Source organism: Ailuropoda melanoleuca, chromosome 2, assembly GCF_002007445.2.
Source record: "Ailuropoda melanoleuca isolate Jingjing chromosome 2, ASM200744v2, whole genome shotgun sequence".
Taxonomy (NCBI): Eukaryota; Metazoa; Chordata; class Mammalia; order Carnivora; family Ursidae; genus Ailuropoda; species Ailuropoda melanoleuca.
Genome location: NC_048219.1, coordinates 185,087,542 through 185,114,803, shown reverse-complemented (window position 1 = coordinate 185,114,803; position 27,262 = coordinate 185,087,542). Strand labels below are relative to the sequence as shown.

General features: G+C 42.4%; 1 protein-coding gene across 1 annotated transcript in view; it reads left to right on the top strand.

Annotated features, from left to right (window-relative positions):
* The window catches only part of AP1S3 (adaptor related protein complex 1 subunit sigma 3), a 52,577-nt gene extending 35,729 nt beyond the window's left edge, over window positions 1-16,848 (top strand). Inside the window, exons 3-5 of the mRNA XM_034655267.1 lie at window positions 1,983-2,091; window positions 9,140-9,277; window positions 14,791-16,848. Coding sequence (XP_034511158.1) covers window positions 1,983-2,091; window positions 9,140-9,277; window positions 14,791-14,826 — 283 coding nt within the window. The 3' untranslated portion in view covers window positions 14,827-16,848. The remainder of the gene's footprint in view (window positions 1-1,982; window positions 2,092-9,139; window positions 9,278-14,790) is intronic.
* Window positions 16,849-27,262: the final 10,414 nt, after the last annotated feature.

Here is a 27,262-nt window from a genome sequence, read left to right as displayed (position 1 = left end):
CACTTACTGAAATGTTTGGAGTCTGGAGCCCAAATATTTGTACCAATAGATTAACAAAAAAGAACTGTCATTTATTGAAAGGCTTTCCATGTGCCGGGATGGATTCTAGGGGTGTAATCTACGTGTGGGTAATGTACAGATGCATTCAAGAAATAGCTTCTGGGCACCTATTACCTTTCCAGCGCTTCTAATGGCCGTGGATGCTGTAACAAACAAGACAGAAGAGTGCTCTTACCAAGTGTACTCATTGGTTAGGCAAGCAAAACCTTACCCATTAGTAATAAATGCTATGGGGAGAAAAATGCAGGTTAAGATGCTAGAGAGAAGGGCAGCTTTTATTTTTGCCATTATTACTCATATTTGCAGAGGAAACTGAGCCACAGAGAATCTCCAAGTAATTAGTCTTCAGTCACAGGAACTAAATGGCAGTTGGGAGAGCCAGGATTCAAAGGCATATCCTTCTGGCTTTATATTTTTTTAAAGATTTTATTTATTTATTTGAGAAAGAGCACGTGAGCGGGGGTGGGGAGGGGAAGAGGGAGAGGGAGAGGGAGAAGCAGACTCCATGTGGAGCCGGGAGCCCGACTTGGGACTTGATCCCAGGACCCTGGGATCATGACCTGAGCTGAAGGCAGACGCTTAACCAATTGAGCCACCCAGGCGCCCCTTCTTCTGGCTTTAAAACCTATATATCCTCTTGTTATTGCACCTGCTTGCCATAGTAAGACCATACTGGCAAGCAACCTCAGTTTATGGATAAGGAAACTGAGGCCCTAAGAGGTAAAGCAATTTTGCCCGTGAAGGCTCAAATAATTGATGTCTAAGCCAGGACCAGAACCCAGTTGACCTGACCCTGCATTCACCATCCTCCTGCCACTCCCAGAAGGAAAATGCACATTAGGAAGGCTCTTGCAAAGGGTGTTTATAAAACCTGAAAGACAAAAACAGGCAACTTGGCAGGCTATATTTAATGGAGTAAATTACCAGGAAGTGCCCGGGCAAAGCTGTTTCTGCCGGGTCCAAGGTTAAAGCTTTCAGTACTAACATCCGGAGAGATGTCAGTGAAGGCCGCTTTTTAATAAGCATCCCAGGGACAGTGAGGCAAAGTCCCAGGAAGCTCTTGTCAACAAGAAGCTTGTCCCTACTCTCTGCCTGCTGGCTTTTTAAAACTTTGAGTTCATTTGTGATTTAAACCACTGTATACAGTATAGGCTTTAGCGGTTCTCTCAACAGATATTTGCAGCGCCTGGGTACATGATGGTGAGCAAGGCAGACTCAGCACCTGCCTTTGGGAAGCCAGTGACCTCGTGGGGCAGACAGAGCCCATGAAATGGGCAATGAAGAGCACTAACCGCTCTGATGGCGGGGGCACAGGCGTGCAGAGCAGGGTGTCCAGTCCAGTCTGCGAGGCTAGAGATTTCCCAGAGGAAATGACATCCAAGCTCAGAGCTAAGGGGGAAGTCGGCGTTAACCACACAGATGGGGGTGGGGAAGAGGATTTGAGGCAAAAGAAAGACACAGGAGGATGGACTGGATGGGCTGAGGGTGGGTCACGTATAGAAGGAGTGCAGCACCGTGTGAGGTGAGAGCCTGGGTGGGGGGTTTGAAGTTTCGAAAGGATGGTTCATAAGCGGGGGAGGGGCATGAGCAGACACCGCCATTACTGTGTGCCAAGGACTCTGTCTCCCTGATTATCGTTCCTCAGGGTAAAATGATGTTGAGAATCTTTCATATAATTGACAGAAATAACCCAATGGCCACCCTACTTTTATATATTCTCTTTCACATACTGGGAAGCTATTGGATGTGATGAATGATGACTACTTTCTTGGATTTGGGTGGGGACTGGGACTTGGTTGGGACTCCAGAGAGTCTCTGGAGAAGAGGGAACTTCGCATATTCACCGCAGAAAACACCAACTTGAGGTTATTGGATGTGTCATCGTATTTTACTTTTCTTTCTTTGTTTTTTTTCCTTTCAAGGTATGCTAGTTTATATTTTTGCTGTGCAGTAGAAAATCAGGACAATGAGCTCTTGACACTGGAGGTCGTACATCGTTATGTGGAGTTGCTGGACAAATACTTTGGAAATGTAAGTGCTGTTCTGGTCTATTTGGAATTAGTCCCTGTTTCAGCTCTTAGGTCAGTTCTGTCTTTATCACATGCCTTATCTCTCTCAAGTTTAACATATGAACTTCATTTGCATAAGAATCAAAATACAAGGCATTCTCCCACTTCCCGTGGTTCTTTGTAAACAAAGGATCCAAAGCTTTCAAGAGGCAGGCGGTGTCTCTCTGTCTTCAGACCGCAAACCCCCTAGAGACCTCATTCAACCAACAAGAATTTAATTGTGAAGGGTTCCTTGATGTTTTCTTCCTCATTCTTCATCGCCTGTCATTTCTCTTCTATTGTGACTTTTTAATCCCCTCTCTGGCTTCTTTTACTAAGCTCCAAGTGTTCTCTAATATTATTTATATGTAAAAAAATGCCAAGCGCATGAACAAGGAAACCCCAATCCTTTCTCCTTTCCTATTTCTGTTTAACCTCCATGCATTTACTGCCAAGTAATATCCTGTCTGAGGTGCCCCCCTCCTTAGAATTCATTCACTCTTACAGCTTGGGTTCTACCTTTATGGCTCCCAGGAAATCATAAAGTTACCACTGGCCCCTTCCTAACGGCCAACACCAGTGATGCTTCTTCAGTCTTCCCCTGCCTCTCCTCTCTGCAACACCCGATCCTTGCTCATCACTGTTCCCCGTTCTTTTTTTGCCACAACCCTGAGTTCTGCTGATTGTCATCCTGTTTCTAAAGACCCCTGCTTGGTTTCTGCCCTGAGCTCTCTTCCTTCCCCTGCCCTTTCTACTCTCCTTGTGTGTCTTGCTGCCTTCATGTCCTGGAATCCATGACCAGATGCCTCTCTTTCCCTCTGCTGAGGACTGTCTTCTCTGGGCTTCTCCCAGCCGTCTCCATCATAACATGTCAAGAACTAAAATATGTTCTGCAAACCTGTTCTGTCTTGTGATTGAGCTTATTATGTCCCAGGATCCTTCAATGCATCGTTCTTTCTTCTTCCCCCATCCTTTGCTAAAGGCTGCCTTTGTCTATTCAGGTGGGACTGCAATCCTTCTCTTTCCTTCCACTCCCACTAGTACAGGTTTACTTGGGATTGCAGTTTTGCTTTTCTTTGAAACCTCACCTCTGGCCCTTTGTGCCTCTGGGCTCGTCTCTGCTTCCCTTTCCTGGCTTGGTAGTTACGGTTGGTTGTCCTTGTAATGCGTGGATCCAGGTGACAGCCATCCTCAGTCACTTTCCACCATCTATAATGTATAAAAGCCCAACCTCTTAGCCTGGCATTTAAGCTTTCTAAACATCAGCCCCAGACCACTTCTCCAACCTTCTCGCTGTTCTCTCTTTTTATCCCTGACGTGCTCAGTGCTCCAACCACATGGAACAGCCTGGTACTATCCTGAACTTGTGCAAGGTTTGTATGACCACCAAACTGCAAGTCTCCTGAGGTCATGACCTGGGAAAAGTCATGTTTGATTTTTCAGCACTTGTGAGCAACTCTGGGCCAGATTTTAGGAAGTGTTCCAGAAACATGCCATCCAGTTCACAGTCTTAAGAAATAAACCATTGGATTTGGGATATATTTTCTCTCAGTAATGCTCCCTTCCCTGTTCCCTGGCTCACTGAGGATTTCTATTAAGTGTTCTTGGGAGAGTTTGCTTCTGCAAGACTTTCTGTGCTCTGGTCAATGGAATGAGTAGCATTTGCTGTATTGGCCAGGGTTTTATCAGATTACTTGCAACAATTTTCACAAGGGTGAGTACATGAAAGGTTTTTGAAAGAATTTTCTCTCCCTCCCTCCCTTCATCCTTTTTATTCCCCTTCATTTCCCTTCATAAATGATGTTAGAAGATGACCTTAAATGTTGCTTTAGAGATTTAGGTCGTTGGTCAGTATACAGAGTAAGACAGCCAGACCATTTTTCTTTCTCTTTCTCTTAGCTCCCCATGTTTATTTTCATTTTTTAAAGAGAGATTTGCAAGTATATAATTGCATGTTTTTGAACGTGAGATTATTTAATTTTATACTTTCTATTATTCAAAGGAAGCCTGATATTTTGAAATCCACTGCAAACTTGGCCTTTTGTAAAGAAAGGACTGAGGTGTTTTCCTGAGGCCCAGGCTCTCCCCGGACCTGCCTTCTGCCCCTAATTTCTGCACTCTGGTTTGACCTGTTGTGTTTTCCTAGATTTCCCTGACTGTGATAATGTGAATGGGGGTTAAATTTTGATCTCAATCTTATCTGACCAAATTTTAAGTATTTCAGAACACATTGCTTTCTTAAGAGAATCCGAATCACCTTCACCAATGCTGAGCCCAGTTAAGATACAAGGAGAATCAGAATGAATTCCTATTTCTCTAACATTAATTTTTCATCCTATTTTGGCATACCTTGAGAAGCTCTGTCTTTGCCATGGACCAAAATTTAATTCACTAAAAAATTCAATGAATCTTTTATTAAGCTAAGAGCAGCTAAGAGCAATTCAAGGCTATCTGCCCAGTAGGTGTTCAGTTCTAATTAATTAACTGTGATGAGCAAAGCCTACCGGTACTGATTCTCATTGACATCATCTCAGGAATAATATATTTCTCTTTGGCTTTCTTTTCCTCTTGTGTTAATCCTGAAGGTTTCCTGGAATTCTGCCCTTAATATTATCGAAGAGAAAACTTTGTACCGAGCTTCTCTTATAACACTGGAAAAATATTACCTTCCTATGACAGATAAATAAAAATCTCTGGCTACTAATTTATGTATTTTTGAGCATTTTTTTTAATTCCAGGGAGATTTACAAGGATTAACTAGGTAATCTTTCTATCTTCAGTAAACAGCATTAACCCCAATTTATGGAGGCTAAGAGGAAATGCCCCAGAGTCTCCCAGTAGATAAAATTCTGAGGATTTAGCCACCTGCCATATTTTCCCATTACAGCCTGTAGTGTGAGTTTTTACAGATGTGCTCAGAGGGTATGGGTGTTGCTGTCCCAGAGACATTTGGTCTTGATTTAGGGAGATTTCTGGGAGAAGGACTCTGAGTTCTGCTGGGTCCTGGTGCCCACTCACTCACTTAACCACACCCATGATTTTGGCTCAGGATAGATCTCTAATTTACATATAAGAAAAATAACACTCAAAAAGGTTAATAGAAATATTTACTTTGCTGATCTCATGGGACTGTTGTGAGGATCGAAGAGACAGTGTAATTAACAATACTTTACAAGCTGCCAGTTGCTGTATCATTGTACCTTAAATTGCAATTATTGTGTGTATGGTTTTATACATTTACGGCATATAATTTAAACTTTTTGTATTTACTTTAGAACAGCATTTAGTAAGAGAAGGTTCTTAGACTCTATCCAAAAGTCTTTAGTTATTGAAATGCCAGAAATAATCTTCTGCCTCGTGTTGTGCTGTAAGAGTAGACCCTCAGGCCAAATTATGGTAAAGCATAGGCTAAGAGATCAAGGGTACAATTAAATTATTACCGTTTCTGCCTTTTATAAGCTTTCTTCCAGAATACAGATACACAAGAAATGAGAAAAAAAAATTAACAGGCTCATGTGTTTATAAACATGGAAACCATTCGTTTTTGCATAATTAGATGAAATGCGGTCATTTGAGCATCAAGGGCATATTCCTGATAGACTGGGACAGTACCCTGGAGGTGGACTCACAAGTTTTTGAGTAATTGGTCTGCATTTGGTCTAAGGTGCTTTGAGAGATGTTTCCTGCTCTTACTTGCAGATACAGTAGCCCCGTGGGGTTACCCTCCAAGAATAACCATAGAAGTAGCCTTTTGGAGTTGCTATATATGAAAGAGTTGTTTATTTGTAACACTCTCTATAATTCCAATAAATTTGCGTGTCTGTTTCCTTATGCTCTAGAGATAGTAATTGTATATCCAAGTTGCCTCTGTGTGTGTGTGTGTGTGTGTGTGTGTGTGTGTGTGTGTATGTATCTGGCTTTGCATGCCATGTTACTTTATTCCCATCCCTTGAAACTAGATGCGGTAAATTACTTGCCCCATGGCTGCTGGCCAGCCCTGCAGGTTGCCACTCTGAAAGTGAGGTTTCAGATAGTCCTAGAGAATAGAGAACTTGCACTAGTATCTGCCAGGTTCACCTTGCAGGATTCTGATTGCTGGTTTCTCCCAATGAGGCTCCTGTCTCTCTCGGATTCCTGGTCTACGCCTGCCTTGAACCCTGAGGTTCCTCAGCTCTTGCTACTGTAACTCCTGACTTCCCGCCTCTTCTGACCTCTGGTAACTGCTTGCTTCTCATACCTTCTCTAATGAGCATGGATGTCTGATCTATTGTGCTTTCTTTTTGTTTATCCGTATTATTTAAAATTGCATATTTTTTTACATGTCCTTCTAGATGTATAGTTTTATTATTAAATGGGATCGCATTAAGCATATTATTCTGCAACTTTTTTTTTTTTTCCCCTTTACAAATGTATCTTGGAGTTCTTTCCACAGCTGTCCATGGAAATCTATCTCATTCTTTCCAACTTCTACATGGAATTTCCATGTCATCACAACAGGCAGAGATGGACAGGCTGTTGAGGGAGGAAGGAGGTAGCTGCAGATATATACACCCACTTGTTGATTTACCCACTCGATGCTGCTTTCTAACGAATGAGGAGACCATGATCTTTGCAGATGAGTTAGATGAGTTTTTCTAAGCTGGCCATTTATGATAGCGGTATTTACCTAACCGTTTACCTTGTGGAGTCTGTAAGTTCATTGACCTAAATCCTAAATATATGGAACAGTTTGCTAAAATGTTGACATCCATTCTACGTAAAGTTATAGCACTCAGTAGCATCAGAGAATTGTTGATCTGGGAAGCCATTAATTCCCAGCACTATAGAGACAAGGCCTAAGCGGTGACCGACTCATTTATCCTGCAGACATGTATGCGTCCTGTTATGTGCTAAATACCACGGATAGCAAGATGACTGATAGGTTAAGGTCTGTGCCTGAGCTCACAGTGCTGGGGGAGAGACTGGTAAGTCAGCGTGTACTAGTGCCTACAAGATGTGGCAGAGAACACAGAGCAAGTGGTGTGAAATCTGAGTGGGGGGAAAAGAGGCTTTGGTGGAATCATTGTGCCCCTAACTTTTGAATTTGGCCTTGAGCAATGAGCTTCATTTTGTCAGCAGAATAAGGAAAAGGACATCTGGGGTCATCCCAGGAATTGCTGGAATGGGCAAAGGGTAAAGGCATAGAAGGACTGGGTGAGTTAGTGGAGTGTGAGTGTAGCGTGGGGTGAGTGCTGAGACAGGCAGCAGAGAGCCCGCCCAGACTGGGTGGTCAGGAGTCCTATATGCCAGGTGGAGGAGTGGAAGCTTCGTCCTGAACCTGACACAGGAGAGCAACAAGATCGGCATGGTAGCAGAGCGTTAGCGGGCGTTGGCCTCGGGTGCGGACGGACAGCACCGGGACGGTCACTGCAGTGGCCTTAATGAGAGAGCCTGCAGGCCTGTGCAGCGGCGGTGGACAGGGAGAAGACAGGAAGGGTTGGGATTTTTTTACACGATAGAATCAATAAGAATTGGTGACCAGACTGAGAGGGATGAGACTGAAAGAGGGAGGGGAGATGAGAGGGAGGGGGAAAGAAATGGACTCGTGGGATGAATTTGATTGAGTCACAGGTAAAGGTTGCAGCTACGGAGAAGGAAAACAGGGTCTACAGGGAAAAGAATATGCTTAACCTCAGTTTGGCACCTGGTGACTCGCTCGGACAGAGGAATGTCCAGGCCGAGTTGTCTAAAGAGCTGGTGAACATATCGGACTCACTCCAGAAGGAGATCAAGGCTACAGTCTAGGTTTGTTAAGACATCTGCCTGCCAGACACAGCTGTAGAGCATCTGTGGGATTGTCTAGAATATACATGGGGTGAAGAGAAGAGGCTTTCATGAGAAACACCAGCATTTAAGCAGAAGGTGGGTCACTGGCATGGAAGCAACACACCACAGTGATGCTGACTGAGGTCCCAAGCACTCCATAAATACTTCCTAACCGAATGCCAAGGAGTGGGGAGAGAAATCATCCAACAAGTCTGAGAAGGATTCAGCAGAGATGGAAGACAGGAACAGGCATTGAATGGCATTGCCAGAGTCCGGGAGTAAGGGAGAAGAGGATTTTCAGGAAAAAGATTGCTGTAGGGTATCCAGCGCTGCTGAGAGGTAATGGTGAGGAAGTGTTAAAAACTTGCAGGTGGAAACCTTCCAGAGCATGTGGAACAGGAAAGGGAAGTGTTGGGGAGTTGAGGAATCAGCGAGAAGGAAAACATCAGGAGAGTGCCTGAGTGGTGTCCGGTCCGGGAATTGGAAACAAGCTCCCTTTGGATTATGAGGGGCGGTGCTCTTGCTACTTGCTTCACCTACACAGCAAAATCTATCAGACTCTGCTTTGGTCTGTGGCAGTGGTTCTCCCTGTGTGGTCCCCAGACCTGCATCGTTAGCGTTGCCTGGGACCCTGTTAGAAGTTCAGACCCTCAGGCCTTACCCAGACCCACCGAATTGGAAACTCCAGGGCTGGGGCCCAAGCAGTGTGTCCCTTAAGGAGCCTTCTGGGTGATTCAGATACACTCTGAAGTTGAGAACCACTGGCTTGTGACATAATTTTGAGAAAAAATTAGCACAGCTGAGCGAATTTGCCTCTGAAGAGTGAGCTTCTGAGAGTCCTAAAGCTAGGAGCCAAGATTTCCAGACGGGAGAGCAGGAGGAAGGAGGCCCTGTCCTCATGCCTGACTTGCAGTGGGACCTGGCTTCCATTCGTGCAGATGGAAATAGGAGCCCCTGCTGCCTGATTCCTGTCCCAAGTCTCAAATTTCTTGTTGTGACATAAAGGAGTATTATGTAGGGATATGGTCTGCTTAATGGAATGTGGTTTTACTTTTGCTAGAGGCCTGGGATCCCCTTGTTCTGTTTCTCAGTCCTTTCGATACCATCTGATGGTTTTATCTTTGGGATGCCACATGGGTGCAACTGCTGGGGAAGCTCAAGACACTGACATATGTTTGCCCTGATATTCCTGCAAGTTTATCAAAACATTTGTTTTTGTCTCCCAGGTCTGTGAGCTGGATATTATCTTTAATTTCGAAAAGGCATATTTTATCCTTGATGAGTTTATAATGGGCGGAGAAATTCAGGAAACATCCAAAAAATCTGCTGTCAAAGCCATTGAAGATTCTGATATGTTGCAGGAGGTCAGTACCCAGTGTTGGTGCCAAGGGAAAGTTGATGATGATGGTAATGGTGATGATGATATATTGGTGGACATATACTGAGTGCCTCTTCCGTGCTGGGTGCCGTTTCTAAGCAACTTACCTCTATCAACTCGTTTAATTATCACAATAACATTAAGAGATGGGTTGCATTTTTGCCTTCATTCTGAAGCTGAGTAAACTGAGACACAGAGAGGTTAAACAACCTGCTTGATGTCACACAGTCAGTAAGTGGAATAGAGATCTGGGCGCAGGATGTTGGACTCCAGAATCTTTATTCTTTATGTTTGGCTGAGTTTTTTTAGTGAGGATACCTCACTGTCAAAAAAAGCATCAAAAGCTTGGTGCTGTTTTTTTTTTTCAAGAATTTTACAAGAGGTATAAAAAGATTTTCATTAAAATATCTGTGCTACCCTGGGAAAGGAGAATAGGAGTACGTCGTTATTTCATTTGCCAGGGATATTAGAACTTTATTATTGAAGATGGCATTTATCATTTTAATTAAAATTTCTCGAACCTCCCGGCGAGGCTGCATGTGTGCTCCTATTTGCATAAATAAATTGGGAAAACTGCGGCTTGCTTGCCAAGGTATAAATGGGCCCCGAAGCATCCATGTACTCCTGATTCTGTGGTATTTATATAAAATACAGCGGGTCTTTTAGAAGCAGTCTAGATTGGCATTGTACCCACTAAGGGGACTCACCTACATCACCCCCTTCCCTCCCCCCAAGGACACCGAGAAAGAGCATATCACCCCTCTGACCTTTGGCCTACCTAATGAGGTGACCCCACCAGCTCTGTCCCAGCTCTGCCACCTCTGGCGACTTCTTCCCACAGCATCCTTAGGTCTTTCCACCTGCCTGTTTTATAGTACCAGGTCAAGAGTTCCCAGAGGATCATAAACTCTCTCTTAAAAATTGGCATTTAAGCCATTCTTCCTGCCGTTTGAGAAAGAAGATACTGATTGTATTAATAAAACATCAAGCATGAGTTCCCAGCCACTTTTTTGGGCACATCTCTGAACCGATGACTTGCTCCTGCCCATCCAGGGGAACCGGTCCTCAGGGGAACGGACCCTGAGGAAGACCTCTGTTGGAGCGGTACCCCCAAGTGTCTACGTGTGCCTTTTAAGAGATGGTGCATTTCTTTCCAAAGGTGTTCTCACCTCCAGAAATGCATTTAAACTTTCTGCTGTTTACTTGGCTCTCTCCAAATGCCACAGGAAGGGAATTTTACAAGGTACTTGAAAACTCAGTGGTTTGGAAATTCCACAGAAAAACCTTTCTTAAAATATGCCAGGGGTTATTTATAATGCTATCCTCTGGGCCCTGACTATGGAGTCTAAGCCTTACAGGAGAAAGGGACTTTCAGCAGGGTCTTTGGCACTCACAGTAATTAAAGCTTTTTGAATTGGGGCCAAGACACACCTGGGTTATTCTGAATTCTTCCTCTGTAAGAAACAGTTTTAAAGAGCTCACAATGCATCTGGTGTTGTGTGTTCCACAGAACTCTGGGGAGCACGGATTTCAAGAGAGCCCTTTCACAAGTAAACGCTAACTGGTAGTTCACGTCCCTGGTGATCAAGTGGAAGGTCTGGATGTGTCGGCCTCGGGAGCCCCTCCATTTAGCCCCCGCATCCCCATAGTGAGCATGACTGCCCTCCAAATCTCTCTTGGTGAAATCACAGCACCTGCCAAATAGAGTGTTATCAGTGCTCTCTTGGGCTCTGGGTACTTCAGCTAAGTCAATGAATCAGTGACTGGGGAGCTAGTTGAAAAATGGACTGTGTCTATCTGATCAGAAATGTTTAGAATGAGGGGGCACAAGGAATATAATTACATAAAGAAAAAAAAATGACTGCTTTCTTTTTTCCCTGTCCTCTGAACCTAACCACTTACTTATAGCTACTAAAGGTTAAGGGAGGCCTTTGCAATATTGCTTGCGCTTGTAGCCTCTGGAGCTTTCCCCGACTCCTACCTAAGAAAGGTTTCTTAGAATAGAAAGGCTGTCCTCACGTATTTAGTAAGAAGATACATAGTTTTAAATTTCCAAATGCTCAAAGATTATTCTGAGTGTACTGGGGCTTGACGTTAGTAATACAGATTAAGAAAAGAACAGTTTCATTGGTTGGGGTGACTTTAGGAGATGCCTTATTTTGAGGGTGACAACCTGTGGACAGTGATGCAGAGTGAGAAGAAGGGAACAGAAGCTGAAAGGGGAAGATGGTGCTCCTTACCTCCGGGGGCTGCAATTCCTGGCATCACCAGCAGGGGCGACCGACGGAAGAGGTTTCACCACGGAGTGAGGAGCGAGGGTCCCAAATGGTACCTCATTAGCTCACGCAATAGGATACGTCGCCTGTGTATGTGTGGATGCATGAGAAATGTCTAGGTGCACCCCAACATTGTCACCCTTAAAAGGACAACCTATGTTGGCAGCTAAGCGAAGCCATAGTGCCGTAAAACGTTGTAGCGTGTGCAGTGCTGAGTCCACAAGAAACTTGGGGGTACAGGATGGAGAACAGAAGGGGTCCTGAGGGACAGATTTGGGTCCTCCGGTGAAGGGCCAGGGAGAGCTCTTTAGGGTGTGTCAGCCTGAAAAGTCTGTTCCAACATTGAAAGTGGCAAGCTCAGGAAAATATGAACCTTATTATGTAATCTGGGGAACAGCGTGGCTCAGAAAGGGCAGTCCGTGCAGTGTTTTAGCAGGCGGAGTTTGCCAGTGGTGTGAATCAGGGCCCATAACTAGAGGCCAATGAACCACGAAGCCAGTAAAGTGACAATTTCAGAGCCTTTTGCTGGCCCAAGCCCCTTCCAAGGCTGCAGGCTTACATGGTCAGATTTGCAAAGGTAGGTTAGCTAACTGCAAAGTGTATGTAGCCGTACAATGGATATATTATAAAGTGTGTCAGGTACTTAATGAATGAAAACCATATGCATTGTTCTAAATTTTGTGATATTTGTCCTCTTTGAAAAATTTATCACCTGAGGGATGCCTGTGTGGCTCGGTTGGTTAAGTGTCTGCCTTCAGCTCAGGTTGAGTCCTGCGTTGGGCTCCCTGCTCCCTGCTCGGTGGGGAACCTGTTTCTCCCTCTGCCCGCCACTCCCCTCGCTTGTGCACATGCTCTCTTTCTGTGACAAATAAATAAATAAAATCTTTTTTTTTTTTTTTTAATTTATCATCTGGGGGCACCTGGGTGGCTCAGTCAGTTAAGCGTCTGCCTTTGTTTGGCTCAGGTCTTGTTCTCAGGGTCCTGGGATTGAGCCCCACATCAGGCTCTCTGCTCAGCAGGGAGTCTGCTTCTCCCTCTCTCTCTGCACTCCCTCCTCCCTCTCTCTCTCTCTCAAATAAATAAATAAAATCTTTTTAAAAATTATGTTATTTCTGGGGTGCCTGGGTGGCGCAGTCCTTAAGCGTCTGCCTTCAGCTCAGGGCGTGATCCCAGCATTCTGGGATCGAGCCCCACATCAGGCTCTTCCGGTAGGAGCCTGCTTCTATCAAATAAATAAATCTTTTTAAAAAAATTATGTTATTTCTTTTCTCATTCTAAGTAAACTTTATGCCCAATTTTGTATTTGTATCTTTGTATTTTATTTATTTATTTATTTATTTATTTATTTATTTATTTATTTATTTATGAGAGAGAAAGAGTGCAAGCTGGGGTTGGGGGAGGAGCAGAGGGAATCTTAAGTAGGCTCTATGCCCAGCATGGAGATTCAGTGCAGGACTGAATCTCACAACCCTGTGGTCATGACCTGAGCCGAAATTAAGAGTCAGACACTTAACTGACTGAGCCACCCAGGTGCCCCTTTGTATTCCTTTTTTAATGGTATAAACTCTAGATGCCACAAAATAGGCATGGGCCCCAGGCCAATGTGATACCCGGCTAACTTTAAAGATGCCAGCAGCATCTGTAAGAGAAGACACAGGGCAAAGGTGTTAGGGTGTGGGCTCCTCTAGGCCAGTGCTCATCTAAGAGGTGTAAGAGCTTTAAAAGAAAGTGTGGATGACTGAGCACAAGTATTTCAACAGAGGCGCCCTGGAATTCTAAACAGAGCTGGTGAAAACCAGTTAGAACACCCGATTTCTCACTCTAGTACCCTCTGAGCAATGTTGCTTAGCCATGGCCTTGCTCTGTTTGGCCCGTGCTGATCAATGTCTTCCCTGCCAGGTGCAAGTGAGTCACGCACCCTGAGGTTCAAGCCTAATAACAGGTTGCACATTGCTGATTGAGCTGGCCGTGGCTCACACGGAAGAGACAGGGGCATTACCCAAGGCTGCACCCTTGAACTTCCTTATTGATTCAACCCAGGAGCCACGGTGTTACACAAATATATATGTTTACAATAGGAAAGAATGCAAGAGAAAGTCCATTTATCTTGCATGGTAAAGGGCTTGCAACATCACTGTATATTTTAACTCTGACTATAATTCCAAATCTGTCCAAACATTTTTTTAAAAAGTGCTGGAAGGGGCGCCTGGGTGGCTCAGTCATTAAGCGTCTGCATTCAGCTCGGGGTGATCCCGGCATTCTGGGATCGAGCCCCACATCAGGCTCCTCCGCTGGAAGCCTGCTTCTTCCTCTCCCACTCCCCCTGCTTGTGTTCCCTCTCTTGCTGGCTGTCTCTCTCTCTGTCAAATAAATAAAATCTTTAAAAAAATATTAAAATAAAAAAAAATTAGGGGCACCTGGGTGGCACAGTCATTAAGCATCTGCCTTCGGCTCAGGGCGTGATCCCGGTGTTCTGGGATCGAGCCCCACATCAGGCTTCTCCACTGGGAGCCTGCTTCTTCCTCTCCCACTCCCCCTGTGTTCCCTCTCTCGCTGGCTGTCTCTGTCAAATAAATGGATAAAATCTTTAAAAAAATAAAAGATAATAATAAAATAAAATAAAGTAAATTAAACGTGCTGGAAAAAATTATGGTCTTGTGTCGTGTTAGCAAACTTGCTAACTGTTGGGGATGCAGAAAGTTTGCATACTTCAGAGGAAAGCCATTTCGAGGTACATGGAAGAGATTCTTAAGAATCATAGTCTGTTCATCCTTTCTATTTTGCTAGTAAGTGTAAAAAGATGTTTTGCCAAGAATCTGTAGTGATACATATGTTACACAAATACAATTGAGATTTCTCTAATACATGTGCTTGGAAGTAGTTTTTATGATCATTTCAGTAGACACGTTTACCTGAAGTCAACAGTGATATACAGCCAGCTGTTGCTCTAGTGTTTTTCTTACCCATCATTCTTTTTATGATCAAGCTCAGCTTTTTCTCTGTTGAAAGTTATTTAGTTCCAGCCATATGGATACATATGCCATTTTTTCCTCAAACTTTGAACCACCGTTCTTGATCAGAATGGAAAGATTTATGTCCATGTATGTTTCGGAAATTTCTGTTCAGTCACCGCAAAAAAAAAAAAAAAAAAAAGTGAGGTTTCACATTCTGCTAATGGCTGTGACTTAAGGGGAAATCGTTCTAATTTATTGTTCTCTTTCAGACAATGGAAGAATATATGAACAAGCCTGCGTTTTAGCTGTGCGTCTACTTGAAGAGCCAAGTGCTACGCGCTGGGAGCTTGTAAATTAGCAATGCCTGGCGTCCAGTTCTTTGACAGAGCCCCGGCATCATGCCAAAAATAACCTAAAAGGGATTCTTTGTTAACTAGCAAAAAGTTGTTTAACATAATATATTTATCATTATTACAGATCTGTATTATATTGTATATACCTACTTATTGAAGCCTGGATATTAAAATAACTGCTTTGTGACTCAGTGGACTGAATATTTGTTTTGCAGTGTTTGAACTCCTTGTGATATTTTTAAGCTAATTTAAATAATGTGTTGCAATATGTTTTTTCTTGTATTTGATCCTCTACTGACAGCTGAAAACTGTATTGTAATAACCCATGATTTTGACTGTAAAATATATGTTCTATCAATAATTCTTTCCTAAATGTTTAGCTTTTTAAATTGTGTAATAATTCCAAATCACATTAAGAGTTCGGAGTTCCTACATAATGCTAAGCATTTTTAATATACTTAGTAAAATGTAATTTCAATCCAGATACAATGTATCTGATTTTAGTGGCCTGAAATCATTTTTTTTTTCAGGGTTGGAATTAAAGAAAATAACCAAAGACAATAAGGGACTTGAATGGTTTTGATGTCTTGGAAGCTGCTATCTAGTTGAGGTTTTAATTTTACCTTTTAGTTGAACATCAAGGGCATTCCGACAAGGCTGTGTTTCCTACAAACTTGAGGTATTTATTAAGGATTTGAGACTTCCGGAGACACAGTGCCTATGACTTCCCATTCTATAAAAATAGTATAATGAAGACTTATACCAATAGCAGTAATTATTATTACTACTACGATTTTAATAATTTTTGAGTTTCCAAACACTCGTTGCTTGAAAGATTTTGCTTCAAATATGTTTTAATGTGTGCCTACTATATTTGAAGACTTATTGTTTATTAGACTTACTTAGAGAATTGAATATTATTACAGCCTATATGGTAGGTGCTCTTTCTTCTTTTTTATTTCCTCATGCCCCAAATTTTGCTACTGACCATTATTATTGTGAATATGTTGCATTCGTGATTCCTGAAATGAAAGTTCTATATAACCAGGTAGTAAATGTGATCAGGCATTATAGGGAAATAGCTCATAATACTCTGTCTTGATGTCCCACTTCTGATGTCCTATCTGTGCATTTTCAATGTTAGTTTTGAGGTCTGGTATCATTCCTGTTGTAGTGGTTAGGAGCCCCTAGTGCTTTTCCTGTGAGAAGAGTGTGCTGGCTGTTGTATTCTTTCTCCAGAAGATCCTAAAAGGTAGATCTTTAGAGAACATGATGGAAAAATGTCTTCTTTGAGGGAAAAAAAGGTCCTCTTTGATTCATCTTGCCAGATAGAGTTAGGGGAAAATAACAAGAAAAGACCACTTCAAGAACGGAAGAAAAAATTGACCAATTCCTCAATAGAGCCATTACTAAAAAGAAATAACTAAGATTAGTACATGAAGGAATTAGTGGGCTTTTAATAGCTAATATTTACTCAGATTAACCATGTGATTACAATGATGGCATCGGCTTGAAGTTTAACTGTCTTTTTTGATCACTTATGTTTATTTTATGTCTTCAGATTTGTGGTTTCACTTTTTTGTTGTCGATGTGGTGGAACTCTTTATTTTTAAAAAGTTTTGTAAAGATGGACTTTATGTAAATCAGCACAGTTTTTCTGGTTCTTCTGAAGTTTTCCACCATTTTGGGGTGGAGGTATTTATTCATGTATTCTTTCAAATTGGATAATTCCACCTTAGACACTGTTGAGCTATACGTAGGGCTTTTTGACCCCATGTCAGCGTCTTATCTAGAAAATGAACATAGTGACATAGCACACTGCATAAATTTGAGGGATTTGGGGGACATTTTATGTGGGCCTTGGTGAAAATCATATTTTCTTTATATTATATAGTATGATAAAACTACCAAGTGAAAGATAATAAATACTAAATTTGTATAAAACTTACAAATAAAATATTTTTAAATTTTTAATGAGAAACTTGAGTGTGCTTTTATGAATATAATTATTTTTTAGTGCAATTTTATGCTTGAAATTGCTATGCATACTTCCTGGTGAAGTCCCTTTAATGTGCTCTCTTTATTTTCTTGGTATTTACTATCCAGAACAACTTCATAAGCAGGTGACAGCAAATGAGAGAAGAGTATTTACTGCTTTGCTCCTATTGGCTTCTTTCTCATCATTCACCCACATTTTTCTTTAAAGATTTTATTTATTTATTTGAGAGAGAGAGCACAAGCGGGGAGAGGGGCACTCAGAGGGAGAGGGAGAAGCAGGCTCCCCGCTGAGCAGGGAGCCTGACCTTAAGGCTCAACCCCAGGACCCTGGGGTCACGACCTGAGCTGAAGGCAGACACTTAACCGACTGAGCTACCTAGGAGCCCCCATTCACCCACATTTTGATAATCTGATCTCTTTGCATGTACTGAGTGATGCAATCGTTCTTTAAATCTAGTAATTTCTTTCATGAACAAATGTAAAGTTGGCATTTACTGTGACAAAGTAAGTGAATCTTCATTCAAACTTTTTTTCCAAATCAAGTCCCCTAAAATAATGATAATGCTTTTCATCAACCATTGTTCTTCTAGAAATTCCTCTCTAGGATTCATATTACTTGAAATATCACTATGAAACACCACTGAGGAACCGTGTTTAACTTTACTTTTCTAAGGTTTAATCAATGAACTTTGTTGGTAAATGTTAATGTATTCTTTCACACAGTCCCTGCCGTTTTGGATTAAGTCCAATCAGATGCTCTGGGATGTAAGTAAAATAAGCCAATGACTGTATTTCAGTAATTAACAAAGGGACGGCCATTAAAATTTTCTTAAATTCTTATTTTAGCTTTTGAAAGACAAATCTGAAAAAACTCTTTCCATAGACAATGTACTTTGGTACTCAACAGTGATGATCTGTTTTGTCACATAGAGCTAAAAACAGAAAGGACCATAACAGCTAGGGCTGTATTAGCTTCACTTTTTTTTTTTTTTTTTTTTTTGAAAGTAGGTTCACACCCAGCATGGAACCCAGCATGGGGCTTGAACTCACAACCCTGAGATCAAAACCTGAGCTGAAATCAAGAGTCCGATGCTTAACCAACTGAGCCACCCCGGTGCCCCAGCATCACCTTTTGCTAGTATATTTAATACGGAATTCAGACCTACAGACGTACTTTTACTTCTGATAAGTTCTTTGTGAATAAATTCACCTAGTAGCTGAGTCTCCGCCTTACCCCTTTCATCTCTGCCATCAGTATTTTAGGTAGTTTTCCTCATAACTTATTTGCTTCAAAGTGTTCATTTACTATATTGTTAACTAGTTTATTTTGCTACTTTATAGAACAATGTCCTAAGCATTTCTCTTCCAGAGTTAACAGCATTGTTGCTAACAAAGGTAGATTGAGATGATATACTAATGATTTAACCATCTTCTAGATTTGAATTATTTCCATGTGTTTGACACATCCTCTTATCTGTTTACTGATAGTATTATTCAAAAGCACTTTTGTCTTTCCTTTGGAAGATGTTGAGAGTTTCCAGGAGGCTGGTAAAATGAGCAATTCTGCAATTGTGTGAGTCTGTGAGCTTTTGCTATGGTTAGCGTAGCCTTCTGACTGACTCTGAGCTATACCTGATACTGTTACAACTTACACACCTGATACTGTTATAACTTGTAAGAGAGTGTTACTTCTTGATACTTGCACATGTTTAAAATGCTAATCTTGTGTGTAAGATGAACACTTAGTAAAAGGATGCCAGAATAATTTACTTGATATCATTTTGAAGTAAATAAGACATTTAGGCTGAAGAAAAGGAAGCATGAGGTTGCTTGGTTTCAAATGTGAGATAATCCTCATTCTGCTTCAGTCGTAATTTAAACTTTTTTTTCTTTTTTTCTTTCTTTTACTGTTTTTTGGAGGGGGAAAATCTGTTGAATTTGGGAAGACTCCAGTTTTAATAAATTTTTTTTCACTGTGGTAAGAAAATATCTGCAAAATCTAATACTATATAAATGTGAAGAATAAAGAACTAGTGGACTTGAAAGGGTTTGTGACCCAAAAATTAAATCTCAAAAAAATTTAGTCATTTGCAGTTTTTAGAATGATATAAAACTAAATTAAAAATGAAAGTGTGATAATATAATTTTGCAAATTAATGCAAAACTGGAAGTATTAAAATATTAGTTTTCCTTTAATAAAATAATCAAACTTCTAAAGACATCTTAAAATATACATATTTACTTTTACTTGTGTAGGAGTAAATATATTTTGGAGAAACTAATGAATTGATTAAATTATGTTCTTCTGGCTTTAGAAATAGGCATCTTTTTACTCCTGGAAAAACGTTTTTAATGATACTTTATCAACAATCACACTTTGGCTAAGTACAACAATTGCATTACTGGATATTTACCCAAAGGATACAAAAATATTAATTTGTAGGGATGCATGAACACTGATGTTTATAGCAACATTATCTACAATAGGCAAATTATGGAAAGAACCCAAGTGTCCATGGACTGATGAATGAATAAAGAAGATGTGGTGTATACATACAATGGAATATTACTCAGCCATAAATAAGAATGAAAGCTTGCCATTTGCAACGACATGGATGGAACTAGAGAGTATTAGGCTAAGTGAAATAAGTCAGAGAAAGAAAATACCATATGATTTCATTCATATATGGAACATAAGAAACAAAATAAATGATCATAGGGGGAAAAGGAGAGGCAAACCAAAAAAAACCAGACTCTTAACTCTAGAGAACAAACTGCTGGTTACCAGAGGGGAGGTGGGTGGGGGATGGAGGAAATAGGTGAAGCGTACGAGGAGGGCAGTCGTCTTGATGAGCACGGGGGGTTGGGTGGAAGTATTGCATCGCTAAATTTTACACCCGAAACTAATATTATACTGTATGCTAATCGACTGGAATTTAAATAAAAACTAAGGAAAAAAGAAAGCCCAAACTGACACAATGGATGGATGAATGATTAAACCAAGGCACATAATAAGAAAAATGAATAAAATCAATTATGTTCTACTTGGAATACCTAATCTCATCTGATAATAGTAACAGTTGCAAAGAAAGCAATTTGTACAGACTTTGTGTATTCGTTGAAAACTTTATTTAAAAAGAAATTAACAGCATAGAACAGATTAAGTTGGAAGAAAATTTAAATCTTTATCAGACACAACCTCAAGAATGATAAATCATAAAGTAAAAATGAGACGAACTCATTAGTTTAGAAAGTGCTACATGTGCAGACACTTACTTATTCCAGCCCTCTGCCTTTTGTCAGTGTGTTCTATATTCAAAATTATAGGAGCCAAAATACACAATTGCTAAATATTTCTGAAGTTGATTTTTCTGAGGCAGCCATCCAAATACTATTCAGATATAATTCCAACTGTTGTGAGCTTTTGAACTAGTGGGAAATAATGGCTTGTTTTTTTCTTTTTTTTTTAAATCTCTAATATGATTTTCAGCCATCAGTCTCTCTGAGCAATCAAGTGGACCATTACACACTGGTTGGGACCATAACTTATTGTTGGGATTTTTTGAGCCATCAGATGAAGTATCATATTTGTGCCAGAGCATCAAAATGGACTAGAAGTTGGGACCTTTGTACTGGTGCTGGATATTCCGCTGAGAAGGCTCACGAACTTGCCCTTTGCAATGGATGGAAAGTTAGAGTCAGATAGGGTTTTGGAAGTGAGCTAGTCCCTACTACTCATTATACAAAGAAAAGAGAGTAGTCAGGTCATTACCATTTATGCCTTGATCAGGTCTCAGTGCTAATCTTTTGCTTAATGAAACCTCGTCTTTTTCAAAGGTGTTTCCTCATGAAAGTATTTGATGAGCTTGTTTTCCTGGCATGAAATACAAGCCTAATGACATTTAAACATGTTTTTCACCCTTTTAAATGATACAAAGTATATTGAGTGCACTTTGAATGAGGGATGCCATTGTAGGAATAGAAAAAAAGCTGCTGCTGGAATATAGGAAAAGGGTGAATTGCCAAGTTTGTGTTTGCTGAATTTTGGAGGTGGAACTTCTTACATGTTTCAGAGCGAAGGGAGTCCAGAAGAGGAATGCTTTTTTTTTTTTTTTTTTTTTTTTTTTTTGGCTAGTCTTGAATAAAAGGAACTAATGATCTGGAAAAATCCTTGAATTCAGTGACTGCTTCCTGCATGTAGTTAAGGTTTATCATTTCAACCCTCTTTGTACCTAACTATTAAAAAAAAAAACCTTTGCCTTTGGTTCTGAGCTGAGGAGCCAGTGCGGGATGAAACCAAACACTGCTTGAAAAGGAGGCGGAAACCAGCTGCTCATTTATGGGATCATTTCCTGTTTCCTCCTGGGCGCACAGCTGGACCTCATCTCCCTGCCCCTCTTCAACTGTGGCTCCTCCATGGCGAACTGACGGCCAGTGGAACCTGGGTTGAACTACCCGACCCCCACACTGCAGGTCTGGCTCGTGAAACACTCCCCCATGTGACCCGGCATTTTCGGTCTTTCCCTGCTTAGAGCTGAAGCAAAACCCTCCAGCATCCAGAGAAGGCAGAGCCCTGATATGGAAGGAACCTAAAACGGCTGTCAGGAGGGCCAACCAGGTAGGAACAGCCACACTGGACCTTTCCATGCGACGAAAAGAAACAACTGGGTTAAGCCTACTGAACTCAGCCACCAGCCCACCCTAACACGTGGAACGATCATGGGCTACCTACATCGGTGGGATCAAGACAGGGGTAATCAAGTGTATTTGCAGATAGTGGAAAAACACAGCCCCCTTTAGTTAATGCAAGCAGCTAATTATCTAGACGAGGGTGGGTAATAAATTGATTGGGAGAGAAGGCTGCTGAGAAGTAGAAAGATTTTGATGTTACCACCCACACATTGCTCCCACTTTCTAGAGGGTCAGACGGGGTCCTTCCCAAAGAGTCCTTCCCTGAGCCTGCATACAAATTTTGTTTGGCTCTTACTGGGTAAGAAAATTGAATCAATTGAGTGATTTCACATAAAAATTAGGTGGGTTTTTTGGTTTTTGTTTTTGTTGTTTTTTTGTTTTGTTTTGTTTTTGTTTTTTGCTTTTCTTGGAAAATGGTAAGAACTGGGCACTTTGGCCTTGCAGCTCTGCATGGCAAGAATCAGAGGGAGTGGGAGGTCATGCGCTGCTGCTTTCTACAGTCCTCGCTGTTATACCTGCCCCCTTTACTGAGGTACAGACTCGTCTAGTGGGGGGGGGGGGGTTTTCATTTTGTCCCCTGCGCTACATTTTCACTCTGCTTCTGTGGTTGCTGGTGCAGCTCCTTAGTCTGCCTGTTGAGACCTTTTATGATCTGACCCCTTCTGAATCTTTAAGTCTCCTATGCCGCGCTCCTTCATGGGTCAGCGTATTACTCTCTTCTTTGCTGGTGCTTGTTCTATTTATTCCTGTACCTGAAGCATTCTTTGCTCCAATTGTATCCAGATTCTTCAATACGCTTTTTTCATGGCGCTCCTCTCATTCCATCCTTCCTCCCTTTCTCTGTAATCCCTTTGCATTACATACATGCATGCCAGGGCACTTGTCGCTTTAATATTATAGTATAGATATTTAAATACATGGCTAATCTCTTGCTGAAAAATACTTGAGAGCAGGATGTGTATGTGTGTGTGTGTGTGTGTGTGCGCGCGTGTGTATGTGTGTGAGAGAGAGAAAGAGAGATCGATCACTTTTTAGACTCTCCTAAAGGGCCTGTTAGTGTCTTGCATACACGAACACAATTATCAACATCTATCAGATCAGAATATGAAAACCTCCCCTTTAAAAAGGTACATTTTCCCTAACACTCCCTCACCGGAAGGTTTTTGAACCATAAGAAGTTTATGAGGCCAGCAAGCACTCTGCCCATTTCTAGAGTATGTCCCCACAATAGTGTATTTTTGGCCAAGAGCGTATGTACTATCTCTTGCATTGTCTTGAATTCTGAAATAATATTAAAATCTTACTTTTCTGATGTATGACTGGATCCGGGAAGCTCCAGGTGACTTGTTCGATTTCGTCTCCTGCTGGGTCCCCAGCGCCCTCCATCGTGCCTGAGACACAGTAAAATATCGAGAAATGTTGGCTGAATGGGAGCTGAGTGATGAAAGGCTGGGTGCAAAGTGCCAGTGAATTGGCCGCGGTTGTTTCTGGGATCGCAGCAAAGTGATTAAAATTAAAACCGATCCCTCAGCGGCGGTACCATATGGATATGTTTTGTTTCTTGTGAAAGAAGACACAAGAGAACCAGTGGGCTGGGACCAGAAGGGAAGCCACCACACTTCCGGGCCAGCCTTCATTCAGTGCCATTTCCGTGAGTGACACACCACACTTCTATGTTGGAGCCACTCATCTGGGGGGCACACCTGTCATCGACTCTCATTGGTGTGATGGAGGAGAACTGCGTGGCTTGCTGATGTGGTTGTACACAGAGGGATAGCCTCTTGAAACATGCGTGATCTACTCCTACCCAAAGACAAGTCTTTTTTGTATTCTTCATTGGATCACATGGGTTAGACTCTGCTGCATGATTATGAAAGGGCGTGGCTTTTTGTTAGAATGGAAGCTCCCCTTTTGAAGATTTTTTCTCTCTTTTTCTTAAGATTTTATTTATTTACTTGTTAGAGAGAGAGATTGCGAGCATGATCAGGGTGGGGGTGGGAAGGCAGGGGGAGACCATACTTCAGGTTGAGCAGAGAGCCTGATGAAGGACTCGATCCCAGGACCCTGAGATCATGACCTGAGTGGAAGACAGATGCTTAACCGACTAAGCCACCCAGGCGCCCCTGAGGATTTTGTTTTCTAACTCACGAAATAGAATGCAGTGATGTGCTCAGTCCTCTGTCTCTCATTCCCTTCGCCCTCCTGCTACAAAAATGAATTGACTTGCTTTTTGGATACCATATAAGATCTGTGTGAATTCAAGTGACATGAAAACAAAGCTATGAAGGCACACCTGTAAACAGAAATGAAAAAACACCTTTTAAAGAAGTGCACTGTAGCAGAAAGCGGTGTTTGCCACAGGAATGCTTGACCACCAGTTATATATCACACCAAACCTAGCTAAGATTTTGCTCATAAGGGACAAGAAAGGCAGTTTCTATTTTAAAAAGATTTTTAAAATCTAGGAACAGCTGAGGAGGTATGGAAGAACAGGCAGCAGTAAAAGAGAAAATGATTATTTTCTGCTGGCAAATGTAAAGAGTCCCCATTTATTGATTCTCTCATTTCGTGTTCCTGTTCATAGATGGAGAAGTCATAAAAGGAGAACTTAGAATGAACAGCAATGGTAAAGGAGGCCTGAGAGCCAAATTGGATGATTTTTCATGAGTGCCAGGACGTACAAAGGTTGGGAGCTCTGCCATAAACTACTTGGTAACAATTAGCCTTACAAACTTTACCTTACAGAGAGGACTTAGAAAAGGAACCTTCGCAATCTGACAGTCCAGAAACCCCAAATGCACTGAGAATTCCTGTCTCTAATGCATGTGCTGAAGCCTTGTCCTGAAATATTCTACCTTTCTCTTTCCTGCTCTGAGTGCCCTGCTCGCTGTTGACCTGACGATTCTTGGTCACCATCCAGGCCCCAGTTCCGGTGTCAGATCTGGTAGAAACTGCCCCGTTACCCCCTTCCCCAGCATCGATGGATCCCATGGGATGCTACGGGAGCAGAGACTGTTGTGTGTGGCTCATAGGTAGGTGACCACAGGCTGACAATGTGGGGCCTGTTCTGCAAGACTGGGAGCTTGTTCAGGCCAGAGGCTCTGAATTTCATGCTCACATAATAAATAAATACATCATACTTTCATATTTTAGGTGAAAAGATGCAGCTGAAAACCTGGGCCCTGGGGTACCCACCCACCACACCCCTCTGGACACAGTTGACTATAGACTCAGGGTCCCACTGTCCCTTTTTATTCCTTGATATTATGGATGGAATGATTTTGGGAGGTGTAACTTTTTCTCGGATCCTAATGCGGATAGGAAGGGGTTAACTCAGCAGGTCTGGTTTGCTCCCGCCCCGCACATTCGCACATTGGACCTAAAAACCTGCTCCCAGAATGGTCTGCTCTTGGGGGCATAACCTCTGAGTCCTTGGAATGTTCTGCTTGATGAGAGTGTTTTTGCATATCAGAGGGCTTGGGCCATGATCTACCAGCGTGACCAGACAAGTTTATCCTGACAGTGGGATTGATGGTGAACGCTTGTTTTTCCTGTGGGTTAGGGCCTGGAGCCCCAGTACCTGAGATCAGTCACATGGGCCCTGCATACCAGCAGGACTGATCCCCAGTGAAACCTCAGGACCCCAAGGCTTGGCATGTGTTTTTGCATATTGTTGCTGGAAAATTCAGTGTAGCTCCGTGTGACACCATTGAGAGGGCCATCCAGAAGCTGGCGCCTGGTTTCTCCTGGACTTCACCCCACGCACCTCTTCCCTTTGCTGTTTGGCGCCATGTCCCTTGACTGCAACAGTGGCTGGAAGACTTCTGAGCCCTGTGAGTCCTGGTAAATCCTAGGCAGTCCCAGCATGCAACCCACTGGGTAGGATGGTATGTGAAAACAAATAATTATGGAGACCAGAAAGGGGAGAGTCTGGAAAGTGTTTTGGGGGCTGAGTGCCTCCATGGGTTCTCTGACCAGGTGGGGTCTTTTCACTTTACTGGGATTATGTGCCAAGAGCCAGAATGGACATGGCGGAGGGGGGGTGGGGGTCGGGGAGGGGGCGGAGACTCTCAGCTTTGTTTCTTTTGACACAGAAGGTATCTCCATGTTCCCAAGGGAAGGAAATGAAGTGAACATAGGATGTGTGTATATAGAACTGGCAATTTTGCAGACTTGGGGGTTCTAACTCAGCCCAGGGCAGCCTGTCCATCTAGGACTGGTCCCTCTAGGGGGTGGGAAAGCAGACCTGCATGGGAATGAGGGGGGAGATGGGCCTCTCTCAGCCTTGTCTGCACTGTGTCAGCTCTCTAAGACCAAGGGAATCTCTTCACATAGGCCATTTTATGAACTCTTGAATTTAGCACCCAGAATCCCTGGGTTGGTTAACAAGGTGGGTTTTGCACCCAGAGTCTCAGAGTTGCTATCTTGAGGCTGTCATCTGCCTGCTGTGTGACTTTGGGCAGGAAACTTCTGCCTGCCTCAGTTTCTTCACCTGTGCTCAGGACAGGGTCTGGAACCTAGTAAGTGCTCATTACATGTCAATGGCCGCTCTTGCTTTCTCTTCTGGATTTATCTGAGGAGCCACAGGAGAGCTAGGCTGTATCATTGGGAAAAGGGTTTGTGTTGTTTAAAGGAGCTTTCTGGAGTTAAAACAAAGAAAAGGGACTGGAGCAGAGGTCGCCATTCTGTGAGTTGATTACAGAGATTGCTCTTGAATACCCTGTCTTAGATATTCTATTCAAGGAAGATGATTTCTTTACGGCAAATAGGTTAGGGTGTGTTCCCTTGGGGGGCTTCCTCCTCCCCTCGTCCCTGGGGCTCCTTTCCGACCCCTGCCAGCAGCTGGCCAGGATGAATTTCTTGTGTTCGAAGACAAAGCAAGTATGAGTCTAACATCACCCCTGAGGCCAAGAAGGGCAAACTGACAAAATAAGAATTTTAACCATAGACAAACTCTCGGTTTAAAATAGTCTTTTTCTTTGACATATTCAGCATAATCCCCAAATGATAAAGCTCATTTTTGCACACATTTGAAAGGCCCCAGGCCGGTGTTTTCTGGAGCATAATATTCTCAATGTGTGGAGGGTCTGATGTGACGTGATCTCTTATATGATTCAGAGAGGCTGTCCCTCCACAGAACAGTAAAAAAAAAAAGGGGGGGGGCATAATGAGGCATTTTAATTCTCTGCGGTTAGGTGCTCCATTTCCAAAATCTTAAAAGTTTCGGTAAGATTGTCATGTTTGAAGAAATGAATTAGAATTCCCAGCAAATTCTTTCACAAAAATGCAAATCATATTTAGCAGAAAAAGGAACAGCAGAAATAATACTCGATGTTGGATGACACAGGTGACTCGCGCAGACGGCTAAAGAGGAGTTTGTTACTGTGTGTAATTAACAGTCACGATCCTTTGACCTGGGGATTCTGAGAATCGAATGCAGAGGTTGGCAGGTTGGCCCCTGGGTCAGATCCAACCTGTGGCCTGTTTTTGTATGGCCAGCAAAGTAAGGACAGTCAGCAAGGTTTTAAACTGTTTTCAAAAAGGGGGAGGAGGAGGAGTGGGAGGAAGGAGAGGCAGACTGCCTGGCCCACAGAGCCCAACGTTTTTACCATCTGGCCCTTTTCACAGCCATCTGACCTAAGGAATAACTCAAAACATGGAAAATCTACATGAACAAGGGTGATCTTTGCCGTGGTTA